The sequence below is a fragment of the Plecotus auritus genome (genome assembly GCF_963455305.1).
Source record: "Plecotus auritus genome assembly, chromosome: 1".
NCBI lineage: Eukaryota > Metazoa > Chordata > Mammalia > Chiroptera > Vespertilionidae > Plecotus > Plecotus auritus.
The window spans coordinates 111047099-111061163 of record NC_137770.1 but is presented as its reverse complement, the minus strand read 5'-3'; the positions used below and the strand labels follow the sequence as shown (position 1 = coordinate 111061163).

Below are 14065 nucleotides of genomic sequence, written 5' to 3'. Positions count from 1 at the left end.
TAAGAAATCACTTGATAATTTAATGGGATATCCCTTGTACATAACTTTCTGTCTGTCTCTTGCAGCCATTAAGATTATCTCTTTGTCCTGAACATTTCCCATCATAATTATGATGTGTCTTGGTGTGGGTCTTTTCAGGTTCATCTTGTTTGGGATTCTCTGTGCTTGTGTGATTTTTTTTTCTTCCCCCCATCAGGGAAGTTTTCTGATATTATTTCTTCAAATAGGTTTTCTAACCCTTGTTCCTCTTCCTGTCATTCTGGCACCCCTATTATTCATTTCATGTTGTCCCAAAGCTCCCTTAGGCTCTCCTGTCTTTTAATTTTTTCTCCAATTGTAGTTCAGTTTGGGTGTGTTTTGCTTCCCTGTCTTCTAATTTGCTAATTTGGTCCTCCACTTCTTCTAGTCTACTGTTGAAACTTTCCATGGTGTTTTTTATTGCAGCTATATCACTCTTTATTTCTTCTTGATTCTTACATAAGTTGTTGATTTTTTTCACCTGTCCAGTTTATGAACTTTATGACCCTTATTCTGAAATCTTTTTCTGACATACTGCATGCCTTCTTTTCACTTATCTGCTTTTCTGGAGATTCCTTCTTTTCTTTCCTTTGGGGGTTTCTTTGTCTACCCATTTTTGTTCTCACCAAAGGATCTAGGTGTCGCGTCATGCAGGGACTGCTCTTTGGGTGGCAGTGGCTCCTCGGGCGGCAACTGCTCATCAGGCCGTCGCCGTAGTGGCTGGTCCTCAGTTGGCAGCAGCTCCTCTAGTGGGTGCTGTTTGCAGCAGTGGTGGTTTTTCTGGCTGGTGGGGTGAGGCTGCTTGTGCAGCTTCTGCTCCTCGGACGGAGTTGGGCTGCTCATGAGGCTGCTGCTCCTCAGTGGGAGGCAGGCCGAGCATGGCTGCTGCTCCTCAGATGGGGACGGGCTGCTCGTGAGGACTGCCGCTTCTCAGAAGGGGTTTGGCTGCTTGTGAGGCTGCTGCTACTTGGACAGGGGCAGGTTGCTCGCACGGCTGCTGCTCCTTGGATGGGTGTGGGCTGTATGCAGCTGCTGCTCTTTGAACAGGGTTGGGCTGCACTGGGCTGCCACGCCTTGGACATGTGCGGGTGGCTTGTGCGGCTGCTGCTCCTTGGACTGGGGAGGGCTGCTCGCGCAGCTGCTGCTCGTCAGGCGGGGGCAGGCTGGTCCTTGGACTGGTGTGGGCTGCTGCTTCTCAGATGGGGGTGGGCTGCACACATGGCTGCTGCTCCTCCGATGTGGGGGAAGTGCGCGCGGGCCACTCACACAGCTGTTGCTCCTTGGATGGGGGCAGGCTGCATGAGGCTGCCACTCCTCAGCCTGGGACAGGCTGCTTGCGGGGCTGCTGCTTGCATGGTCACAGTGCCCTGGGCTAAAGCGTTGGGGCAGTCAGAGGGGAGTGCACTTCAGAACTCACAGGAGCCTGTACCCAGGGTGGCTGGAGTCTCAGTGACCGAGGAACCATAGCCAAGGTTGCAGGTCCCTGGTGGGGGTGGTTGTAGAGTCCCAGGTGTTATCTGAGGGCACCCTGGGTGTTGGTGAGGCTGGGCTCCCAGTCACAGCAACTCTTCCCTTCAAAAAGTTGAGGCCCCTGAAAAAGAACCGTCCGCTCTGGGACTGTTTGCAATGGTAGCAGAGGCTGCCTAGTTAGGCGAGCCCAGTCAGCCTGCCCCTGAAGGTCCTGCGGGATCTAACTGTGCCTCAGTTACACACACACACACACACACACACACACACACACACACACACACACACTCCACACGACCACACACTCCTCTTTTGCTGCTTCACTCGCTCATGCTCTCTCCCTCACTGCTGCCTTCTTCCTGCTTCTGTAAGTGGGTCTAGAGCAGTGGTCGGCAAACTCATTAGTCAGCAGAGCTAAATATCAACAGTACAACGATTGAAATTTCTTTTGAGAGTTGAAAACCGACTTCTGCGCATGGGCCACGAAGTTTCAATCGCACTGTATGTGCGCGCCCACACGTGGTATTTTGTGGAAGAGCCACACTCAAGGGGCCAAAGAGCCGCATGTGGCTCACGAGCCACAGTTTACCGACCACTGGTCTAGAGTATTATTGACTCGTTTGTGGATGGAGTCTCCTCTCCGGGTATCTGGTTATGTGGCTCACTCTCTAGCACATTGGCCAAACAGGGTAACATTCACCTCGACAAGACATGACATAAAGGGAACAAAACACGAATGTACTCACAACACCGATAACCCCAATATAAGTGACCACCAGAGAAAAGAGAATTAGGGGAGACTAAAAGAGAGCACAAATGATATCAAAGAGAGAAAAATGGTATGAGAGAAAAGAAAAAGAAAAAAAAGGAAAAAATTATATATATATATATATATATATATATATATATATATGGAAAACACCAGAGAACAAACAGGTAAACCAAAACTTACAAACACCAAATACCCAGTAAAGAGGGTGGGGGCAGAATCTTATATACAGAAAGTAAGGTTAAGAATTGGATGAATATGGGGAGGACCTCAGTTCACCCTATAGGAAGTAGAAAGAGGATGAGTGGATAAGAAGAAAGAGAAGGAAATAATAATCATATCTAATAAAGAGGGAATATGCTAATTAACCATCACTCCATCACAAAGATGGCTGCACCCACAGCTGAGGCCAAGTTCCCATAAGGAGACTTAACAAGCAATCAGCAGGAACCTGAAGCTACACCTTCCCCCGCCCCCGTGGGGCTTGACAGGGGACCTCAAGGTGCGCTTCCTGTCCTGGTGCTGGGCTAGAGGACCTCAGGCTGCTCCACCCGCCCCAGTGCCAGAGGACTTCAGGCTGCGCCCCCCACCAGGTGGGGCTTGACAAGGGACTTCAGGTCACAGCCCCCGCCCGGCAGGGCTTGACAGGGGACCTCAAGGTGCACTTCCCATCCTGGTGCTGGGCTAGGGGACCTCAGGCTGCTCCCTCCACCCCATTGCCAGGCCAGGGACCTCAGGTCACACCCCCCCACCTGGCAGGGCTTGACACGGGACCTCAGACCACGCCCCCCACCCAGCGAGCTTGACAGGGGACCTCAAGGTGCACTTCCTGTCCTGGTGCTGGGCTGGGGGATCTCAGGCTGCTCCCCCGGCCCCAGCGCCAGGCCAGGGGACCTCAGGCCATGTCCCCCACCCCGGCACCAGGCCGGAGGACCTCAGGCCGCACCCCCCACCCCAGCAACGAGCCAGGGGACCTGAGGCTGTGCCACCCCTGCCTGGAGGGGCTTAACAGGGGACCTCAGGCCATGCCCCCACCCAGCGGGGCTTGACAGGGAATCTCAGGCCATGTCCCATACCTGGCGGGGCTTGACGGGGGACCTCAAGGCACGTCTCCCACCCCGGTCTGGGCTGGGGGACCTCAGGCCACACCCCCTGTCCTGGCGCCAGGCCAGGGGACCTGAGGCTATGTTCCCTGCCTGGCAGGGCTTGACAAGGGTGGGACTAGCCAGGTCTGGATCTATTCCAGTGGGAGAGGGGCCGGCCGGGTCTGGGTCTCATGCGATTTTGAGGTGCATGTGGGTGGGCGGGGACTTGACTCTGGGTCCCGTGGTGTGCCCCAGACCCTGACAGGAGGAAGGTTTTCATATACAATTTACTAATTTTCTTTCATCTCTGACACTTCTATTATAGAGAAAGGGCAAATAGCAATATTAAATTATTTCCTCTTAATTAATCCCCTTTTAATGTGCACGAATTTTGTGCACCAGGCCACTAGTAATAAATAAATAAATTGATTTTAAAAATAGGATAAAAAATAAAATAAATTAGAATGATGGAAAAATAATGCAAAAAGAAATAGAAAATAAAGAAACAAACGAAAAAAGGAAAATAAAGAAGAAAGAAAAAAGAAATAACATAATAAAATAAAAATGAAAAAGTGAAGTGTCGTTCCTTTGACTGGTTTAAGATCCCACTCTTCAATACTCTCTGTGGCTTCTCAGTTTCCTATTGCTGGGACTGAAGGCCTCTCTTCAGGCCAGTCTCTTTGGACTCTCAGGTGCTATTCAGATTTTTTTTTCCTTTATACCACTCAGGGTGTATCTGGGTGTGGCTGTATTGGTTGCCTGGAGACTGCAGGGAGGGGCTATCTCTTTAGGAGAAAAGGGCTACCTATGTCCATTTTGTCTGGTATAACTCAACACCAGACTCATGGCCACCTCTCCTGGACCCTCTCCTCTCCCTAGCGTCTCCCCAGACTCCACAAGTCCGCACCTCAGCCATGGCTGAGTGTCCGCATCAGAAAGTTCCAGTGAACTCTATTCAGCAAAGAAAAGCAAAGACCACAAAGAGGGGAAAGAGCTGCGCCTCTGCGAGCCCCTCTCCTGCCAGCACCACGTGGTCTGGGCATCTGTCCTAAATGCCCCCTCTGGGCTCAGGCTGTCGTGACTGTGGACCCAGATCTAGAATCCCCTGCCACCAGCAGTCCTGCGGACCTCCTTTCCACAGTCAGACGCTGTGCCTGTCCACAGGGACGCGGCTCTGTGCCGTGTGGTTTCCCTCTGACCCTCTGGGATCGCAGGTCTTGCAGTTCTCCCAAGCCCAGATCCCTGATTTTACCGTCCTCCAGGCAATCTCTGCCCTCCCCGCTGCTAATTGTCTCACCAGCTGTGTATCTGCTCCAGGACAAGGCTCGGGACAAGTCCGTCTATTCCGCCACCATTTTGTCTCTCTCACGTTCCTTCTTCTTATGCATGTGAGTGGGTCTAATTGACTGAATGTTTTGCTCACGCAATTTGTATTCTGATTGTATTGGGATATAGTGTACAATGAAAGCACAGACTTTATGTTTTTATTGATTTTAGAGGGAGAGGGGGAGGGAGGGAGTGGGGGGGGGAGAGAGAGAGAGAGAGAGAGGAGAGAAACATCCCCTGAACACGCCTCCTGGAGATCAAGTCCACAACCCGTGAATGTGCCCCAACCAGGAATCAAGCTGATGTCCTCTTGGTGTATGGGACAATACTCAACCCACTGAGCCACAGCAATCTCGGCAAAGCACAGACTATATTATCACACAGAGTCAGTTACACTCTGGGTTTGCCATATACCAGTAGAATAACTCGGGGAGATTCCTTCACCTCTCTGATCTTGCTATTGTCCACATGGGGATGGAAAGGAAATTAAGTGTGGTCCTGCATAAAAGCAGAACTTGAAACTGGATCCTAAACGTCCTGCCACTGTCCTGCCAAAGCTAAACCCTGTCTATTCATCGTTTTCTGTTCACGTAACCTTTGTATGTGAGTATTTTCTCAATGCATAATTGAAATCTAGGTCAGTTTCTTTTCATTTCAACATTGTGCAGTTCCATCAACTTTAAAGGCCTACTTCCTTGTGGTCTAGTGTGTATAAGATCTCAGTTAACCATTTTAAGGAATCTCTGAGTCATTGACTTGGGATTAACTTTATTCATCTCATTATTCAACCAGTGTGTGCTCTGTGCCAGGCATTGGGGATAACAGGTTAAGTCCATGATGACTGAAATATCGAATAATGAGATCATGCCAAGTACTAAGTAGGACCCACTTCTAAATTTGTAGAAGGGGGTGAGGGCCATATCTATACCAGCTTTTCAGTGTTTACAGTCCAGATAGTGGGATACATTTTTTAAATGTGAAAGACATCATTCAACCTGCTAATGCATACTTTAAACAACATGAAATTTTACTAAACCCCACAGAAATTGTATTAGTTTTATATAAGAAACCAAGATTTTAACTTTTCCTAATAAGAAGAAGCTAAGTATATAATGAAAAGCATATTTATTGGACAATATCCAGTTTTTTGTTACAAAATATCATTTGTTATTTTTTTATTATAACAGCAATATATGATCATTTGAATTTCTTTTCAAGGAGCATATTATTTATATTATTTTTAGATATTGAGATCATTCCCAGTTTTTATTCCTTTGTAAATAAAGTTCTGAGAACTATTGATTACCTTGAATCTTTATTATTCACTTTGCTTATTATTTGGTAAGGTTAGTGACAACAAAGTGAAATAACTGGCCTGGTCAAATGTATAAGGTATTTTTTGAACCGTGATATACTGTACATTTCCACATTACTTTAGGAAAAGGCGGCATCACTTTACACGGCTACACATTAGTTATTTTGCTTCAACCTGGAGCTTATTTATCTTCAGCAGGTGTTGAGCTTTCCCATTTGTAGGGATGGAGCTCTGAACGGAATGAAGCTGGGTTGGTTAACATTTTTGCACTTTAAACAACTAACGAAAAAGTGAAAATTGCAGTTCATTTCTCCTTTTTTCTAATTAAGCCTAATTTTGATAAAAGTTTTAATATAAGGAGTCAGAAAGGGTCTGCGAGCAGCCTGAATTATAGAAAGGCCTGGACTGTTCTCCCAGGGCCACCTGGCTCTGCCTCCTCCCCTGAGAGCTGAGTGCCACTCTGGCAACACTTCTTGTTCTTAAACTTGTTTGCCTAGTACACTCACACAAATCAGCAAAATGTTTGAAATCAGGTTTTGTCTTGTGTTTTTCTATTTTTTTTTGAAGTAAAAAGGCATTGTATCTTCTGTTAAATATTTGTGTAGTAGTTCATTGATTTCTCCATTTAAATCTGTCTTTTGAGATGCAAATTAGATGTGGTTAGGGAGGCAGGGGAGGTGTGTACTCTTTCCCAGGAAAGTGGTCAAGTTGGAAGTTCTATCTGAGCAGGCATCTTACTGTTTTTCTCAAAAAGTCAGCATGGACAGTTTTTAAAATCTAATTTTTATTTGACTTTGTAAAATTCTAAAGTAGCCTCTTGATATATTTAGGACTTTCTCATAAGGAGCTTTATAAAGATTTTTATCATCTAGAAAACTGCAGTTATATAGTTTAATTAAATGTATTTGTTAAGCAAACTTGAGGATGTCTTATGATGAAATAAATTGTTTCATAGCAAGTGGGTCTTGTGTGTAGAGCACCTATTGTATAGCAAGTCTTTAATGTATGTGCTCATTTAAAAAATTCAAATATACTTGTTCTTAAAGATGTCCAGTATTTGTTTCGTTTGCTTTTGTTTTTATGTCCCCAAAGTACCTTGGAGTTTAGCCTTATTATTCTTTCAGAAAATATTCTTTTATTCTTATACATCAGAGACCTTGAATATTTCATTTACTTTTCAGAAAAGCTGTCAGTTGTAATCTGCAACTTAAAAAAAACTAATAAAACAAATGCTCATTTCACATTTTAAACCTTATTGAGTCTAATTCACTGGCGCTGTGAGTTTATTTTTCTCCTGCAGTTTGACGTGCCTCAATTGTAATTGTGTTGACCCTTCAATGCATTAAATCTCCCCAGTGCTTATCCGGCTGGGAGAGATAAGTCTACAATTCGGAACTTCATTAAATATCTCATTTATATTAAACAGATGATATCTTCTTACAGAAATAATAATTTGTTCAGGCTACGGAACTGCCACAGTGGGGTTTCATCTGCTTGGAAAATGCAGTCTCCTTCCAGCTTTGCTGTGTTGTGCTGGGCTGCCCTGCCTCCCAAGCACTCTCTGCCTCTGGCTGCAGCCAGCACCAAAACATCCTAAGATAATGGTTCCTGGGTTAGCCTCAGAGCCCACATTGGGAGGAGTGTAGTTAAGTGTGCTTTGTTCTTCCTTGAAACAGATTTGTTTCAAGGCCTTACTAACATAGGTTTTTTATTCATATTATCTTTATGGGGAATATGACTTACAAGGCACTGCTGTTTTAAAGAATGCCACATGTAATTTTATTACAGTGAAAGAAGTTGACCCATTGTATATGTTTGTGAAATACACATCTTTGCCTATTTCGTTAGAATATTGTTTGTATTATATTAAAGTGCTTTCCTCAGTTATTCACTGTCTCATGCTTAAGATTACAATCAGAGAATAGGATGATTATTCTTAATGTCTAGCAGAAGAAATTTAGGTTCAGTGTATTGTTCAAAACACATGAGCTGACAAGTGGTCTTTAAGTTTTATCGCGTGAGTAGTAATTCTACCAGCACACACACAGACTGTAGGTGTAAAAGTTAAGTTTAATTTCCAGCTTCCATTCTGATATTGCATGCCTTGTGCAAAGCAACATCTTATGAAAAACTTTGAATTAAATCTTTACAAATTGACTTCAAATAGATACTAACAGTCAAACTGAAAAACATAAGCAACAAGATAAGTTTTTTTTTAAAAAAGCTTTTAATATACATATTTTTCCTCTAGTGGTTGAAATCTGACAGAACTTAATGGGAGGCACAGTGTAAAGTGGCCCAGAAAGTTGGTCATCAGGCAGAGCTGCCATCACAAATTATTATGGTATATGGTAAAAAGTTATAGTTTACTTGGTACCCAGTTGGATGCAAGCCTTGGACAAGTTGTTATATCATCCCCATGCTACTAACAGGCCTCCAGTCCTGACTCTCCCCTGTCCCCTTTCTCTACAGCTGAAGTCACCTGGGAGCCCCTTGGCACCTGAGCTGCCCATTGAAACTGTGTTGGATGACAGAGAACGAAGAATTTCCCATTCCCTCTACAGTGGGATTGAGAGGCTTGATGAATCCCCCACAAGAAATGCTGCACTCAGTAGGATAATGGGTGAGTCAGGTAAAGCTGTTTATCACATCTTATTTTTATGCTTTAACTGGTTCACACAGAGGTTATTAATGTAATATTAATGTAAAAGGGCCATGTTTTCAAGAGGAAAAGGGAAGGTTCATTATAATCACTCAGGAAGTATTAATATGAAGAGAGTAAATCAATACATTGCTTTTTTAAAGTGAGTTTTAGATCATGTAATGTAGGAAGAAAAATAAAGGGATCCCATAGAAATGTTTTCCAGTGATCAAGATATTTTTAGCTTGTTTGAGATAATAAATGAAGCCGTGTTTTTTAAAAGGTCAAAATGTAGTGGTTTATGGCAAGGAGGCTTCACGGTAGCGCTGTTTGGAGGGAGAGGAAAAATACGTACGTGTATATAAGATATTCACATTTATTTTGTTTGCATTTAATTGGAGAGTACTATTTTTTCTTGCATCTCTACTTTTTCAAAGCCTTCATTTTAAAATCCTGAAACAAGGTTTTTTCATCCATTGTTTGGATTCAATACCGTGCTGTATGCATGGCCCACAGTGGGTAATGTGCGCACTTGCTCTGTAGCAGTGTAGCTTCTACTAACAGACCCAGTTAATAAGACTTATTTTGCCACAGGACTGGTTGGATGTACTGAGTTGCTCATCTTGGTATTACCTTGGGAGTTTTCAAATTTAAAATACAGCAAGCTGTTTTGATTAAAATAGCAACTGACATAAAACACTTTTATTCCTGGTATGTTTTGCTAATATAAAGTTAAACCCTAAATTTTACTCTATTTTGAGTACATTAAGTATAGATTTAGTACATTTAAATTTCCCATCGTGAGGCTTCATTAGAAGAAGGATTTACTTCATTCATCAGTGGTTGTTTATTGGCAAGGCATTGTATATACACTTTCGTTATAGATACAAAGATGAATACAAACAATCTGTGCCTTCAAAGAACTTTCTGCTGGGCATGATAGGAAAAATACTTAAACATGACTGCTAGAGTTTTCTGTTGTTCTTTCTCTAATTCCTCTAGCTTTCTAGTTTGGAAAAATTGCTAAATTTTCATTTATTTTGTTACACATAGAATTTAGACATGCCAACTATAGTTTTATTTTGTCACCATTCTTCCTTTTCCATGGTTGACTTAAGTGAAAGCAGAGGAAGATGATAAAGATATTGTGCACCTTTTAGGTGACAGGCATCTCACGTAATTATCACATTAATTTATCACTGCTGTTGGATTTTCCATACTTTCTTGAATTTGGTATAAAACTTTATCTTTGCTAAATACTTTTTTATTGATAAAAGTTCAGACCCCTTGAGAGAGAGAGTGCATGTGTGCCTGGATCTGTGTGCATACAAAGTGATATGCTGTAATTTCCCCTCTATTATAGGAACATAGGACTTGCCATACTGAATCAGACCATTGGTCCACCAGTTCCTGTAACCAGCGTCCTGCCTCCAATCCCTGATGCTTCAGAGGAAGGCGAAAAACTAAACTAAAATACAAACCAAAAACCAAACAAAATCCACCTAGTAACCTTTTGAAACGCTGTATATTTGGGTTGAGGATTCCTTCATTTTCATTATAGTCTGTTGCCCTGATTTTGTTAGCTATGGATTCATTAGTCTGCTTACTTTTGCATTGTCATTGGCATTGTTTTCCATTCCCTCAGATAGAGATGTAATGGACTTTTAAAACTTTATATGCTTCCCCCAAGGTAGTAACTTCCCTCCCAGCTCTGTGCTTTGTGATATACTGTGCATGCCCTTTGGGCTGGGGGGTGACAGACTCTTTACATTTGGATGATAGGCCAATTGATGTTGAATAATTAGATATTTTCTTAAGATAATATTTTTACATGTTGTATTGTAATCTAGGGATCCCATATAGTTTTACCCTGAGAAATACATGTACTTAATGTGATTTATTTTTAGTTTTGAAAATCTGAGAATTCCTCAGTCTTTGTCAGCCCCTATTTCAATATCATTGGCCCTAAAACACAGATACGCTTTAAGTCAGTTCCCCTTAAAGTTAGAAATCCTGCAAATGATGTTACCTTACAACAAAACAGGGTACCAAATATAAGATATTAAAGCACTGGATTTCTATTCATCTCTACCAATACCAATAGAATTTATTGATTTGCACAGTATCTAGGTACATGGAAATTTCTCAGATCTTGCTTAGTAAATGCTTGTCTTTTATGCTTTTAGATTAATTCCTGTTAGACACTAGTGGGGGTGATGGTATTTACTTCATGATCAATTATGATTCTATTAGAACTAGGTATTGAAATTCTAGCTGACTACATTAAGAAATGATTTATTTTATGCAATCAGGGTGAATTTTCACATAAAATATTTCTTACGTAGGCCTGACTCCAGACCAGAATGACTTTGAGACTTTCTGACTCATATCAATGGGAACATATCCTAGGAAAGAAGCTACTACAAAATAGATTTAAAAAGGTACAATTATTAGAAATGGAAGGATTTCAGATGTCATCAGCCACACTTTCCCAGTTAACAAATAAAGGAATAAAATCCCAAGATCCCATGGTGATTTTTATTTATTTTCTAGGAAATACTGAGATCGCACAACTTGTGACATTCATTCTTTATTTCCATCAATTTATAAGTACTCACATCTTTAAGCAAAAAACATTAGACAGTCTCTAAAATGTATTCCATTTTGGCAACCACTGTGATCTAAAAATCAAAGAAGTTAATCTTTTAAAACAATGTTGGAAATCATGTAGTCCAACCTCCTTATGTTCTGTTCAAGGGATTATAGACCAAAGAAATTAAGTGACAAGTCTGAAGCTGCAAAGTTTCTGTGCTTCTGAACCAAATGACGATGTATATTTTTGAGTCATGAGTCCCACATTACTCAAACCTGTTCCATCTCCTTAGCTTTTTTGTTTTTAATTTCTTTATTGATTAAGGTATTACATATGTGTCCTTATCCCTCATTGCCCCCCACCCTCCCACTCATGCCCTCACCCTCCTGTTGTCTGTGCATCTCCTTAGCTTTTGATGGGGTAAACCATATCTGGAAACAAAGGCAAGATGTCTCCAAATGTCATTCGTATTGGCTGACTTTCCACTATTGTGCATTTTAAAAGAGTCATCCTAGACTTTCATCACAAAGAAATCTGCAGTGAGCCTGCATAAGATTTCTTTATTTTAAAAGCCTTAAAAATATTTTACAAATTGTTAGACCATCCTAATTAATTAATAATAACAGTACTAGGCATAGCTAATTTAACCAACATACTCACTTCATAAAGTTACAAGCTGACATTTGGGAGCATTGAACCTTAAATTTTTTCCAATGTTTTAATCTGAAGAATTTTTCTATCTAAAGTAAAACTGAAATCTGTTGTATCCATTTTAGAATTTAATCTTAGTAGCTTTTATTTTCACACATTTGTGGTGAGTTTTAAAAAAATTATGTTAATATTATTTTATCTTGTTAGAAATTCAATATAGAAAAATGGAACATTAATATTTTATTGTGAGTCAATCACGGGAAAAATTTTTCTCATTTCATCTGTTTTTAATATCATATATGGCATTGCCTTCTATGTAAATGTGCCAATGAATAAATGTTTAGTAAACAACCATCCTGCATCTCATTGTTTCCCTCCTCTTTAGGATATTGACTGGTTGACATTTTAGTTTGTAGTTGTTAGTTAACTAGTTGAGGACAAGGGAATATTTATCCATCAAAAAATAGATCAAAGGCTTCTTAAGTCATCCTTCAAAGGTTTCACATTTATGATTTGCCAAGTACAGCAAACGTAATTAAGAGGTATTGACTAGGTGGAGTTTGGTACAATATGGACTTAGATAATTTAGTCATCCATTACCCCCAATATATTCCTAGAGTCAGATTCTAAAACCATATTCCTAGCAAGCATGTTAAAAAGTAGAATATTGATGGAAAATATGAATTCTCAAATTTTTAAAGATATTAGCCTCCAGAATCATGGATGAGAGAAAATAGCCAAATTCCTATCTCATTATTAGGGAAATTTCTTGCCATTCATTTATGTATAATTTTTTTGGATCACTAAGGTACAATATTGCTACTAAAAATATCTTATGAAAAAGGATTGTCACCTGAAGAACCATTCAGTGTTCCATATTGCTTATTAGGTTGTCTCTCAGAATAGATTGTATAAACCCAAGAGTTTTAGTTGTGTTAAAAGTGAGTGTACTGTAATTACACCATAATATTTCTTTCCCATATATTTTGCCTGTGTGGGGTTTTGGCATTTAATGCTTTGACACATGCCTTGTCAATGGCAAGCTGTCAGGGAAAATTCTGGTTTTGTCATTCTGTACACTTTTAGGGGGAAAAGTATATCTTAAGAAGGAAATATTTCTTTGGGGAACATTAGTGCTAGACTGTCTAACCTTATTTATGAATGATATTTTATTGAACAGATTTCTGTCTTTCTCCTAATATCCTAAAACTCCAGTGGGAATAAATGAGTGACTTGAATTCAAGAAAGGCAAACAATTACTAAATTTGATTTATATTTTTATTATGAGTGTTCATAAGAGGTTGCTAGTTTTTATAGTTTGTCAAAATGAATGCATTTCAAATCAAAGTAGTGTTTTTCTTAATAAAATGCCGAGTAGAACTTTTAGTGAACATGTAGTAGTTCTATAATAGAGTAGTTTATGCTAAATAATGAATGCATCTGAAATTTCTAGCAAGGTTGCTTTTGTGGGATATCCTGAAAATATATATATATGATTTAATTTTTGCTCCTTTGTTGAAATGTCTAGTATCATTTATATTTTAGAAATCCTTAAAGACCATATATTTGTCATCACAAAATTTCCATAATAGTGTTAAAACAAAAATTACCATTTACTTCAAAATTTAAATCTTAAGACTGATGTTAAAATGTTAATAGACTTTCTACACATTGCTCTTGTGCTATTTTAAGCAATCCTATCTAATAAAGAGGGAATATGCTAATTGATCCTTATGCCATTGCAAAGATGGCAGCGCCCACAGCCAATAAGGAGGGAATATGGTAATTGACTGCCCCACCCTCAAGGATGGTGACACCCATAGCCAATAAAGAGGGAATATGCTAATTGACTGTCACCCCCTCAAAGATGGTGGCACCCAGTCCCCTCAGCCCCACCGTGCGCCTGCCTCCGGAGTACCCCAGTCCCCTCAGCCCCCAGCTGCCCAGGGCCAGCCCAAGGTGCAGGCAAGCCTTGGATGGTGGCTGCCCAGCCACCCAGGGCCGCCTGAGGCTCAGGTAATCAGGGCCGGCTGAGGCTTGCACTGCCGCCAATAGCAGAAGCAGAGGTGTGATGGGGGCATCGCCTTCCCGTGATCGCCGGGTCGCCTCCCACCCCTGAGGGCTCCTGGACTGTGAGTGGGGGCAGGCCGGGCTGAGGGACCTCCACTCCAGTGCATGAATTTTCATGCACCGGGCCTCT

At 41.3% G+C, this 14065-nt stretch overlaps 1 protein-coding gene across 25 annotated transcripts in view; it reads left to right on the top strand.

Moving 5' to 3' along the window:
- The window catches only part of PARD3 (par-3 family cell polarity regulator), a 781475-nt gene that overhangs the window by 458496 nt on the left and 308914 nt on the right, over nt 1–14065 (top strand). For 12 of the 25 annotated variants that reach the window (XM_080641362.1, XM_080641365.1, XM_080641379.1 and 9 more), the window contains one exon: nt 8453–8612. In XM_080641362.1, coding sequence (XP_080497488.1) covers nt 8453–8612 — 160 coding nt within the window. Of the gene's footprint in view, nt 1–8452; nt 8613–9984; nt 11063–14065 lie in introns of all 25 variants that reach the window. The other 13 variants (XM_080641367.1, XM_080641363.1, XM_080641381.1 and 10 more) reach the window with 3 other exon arrangements.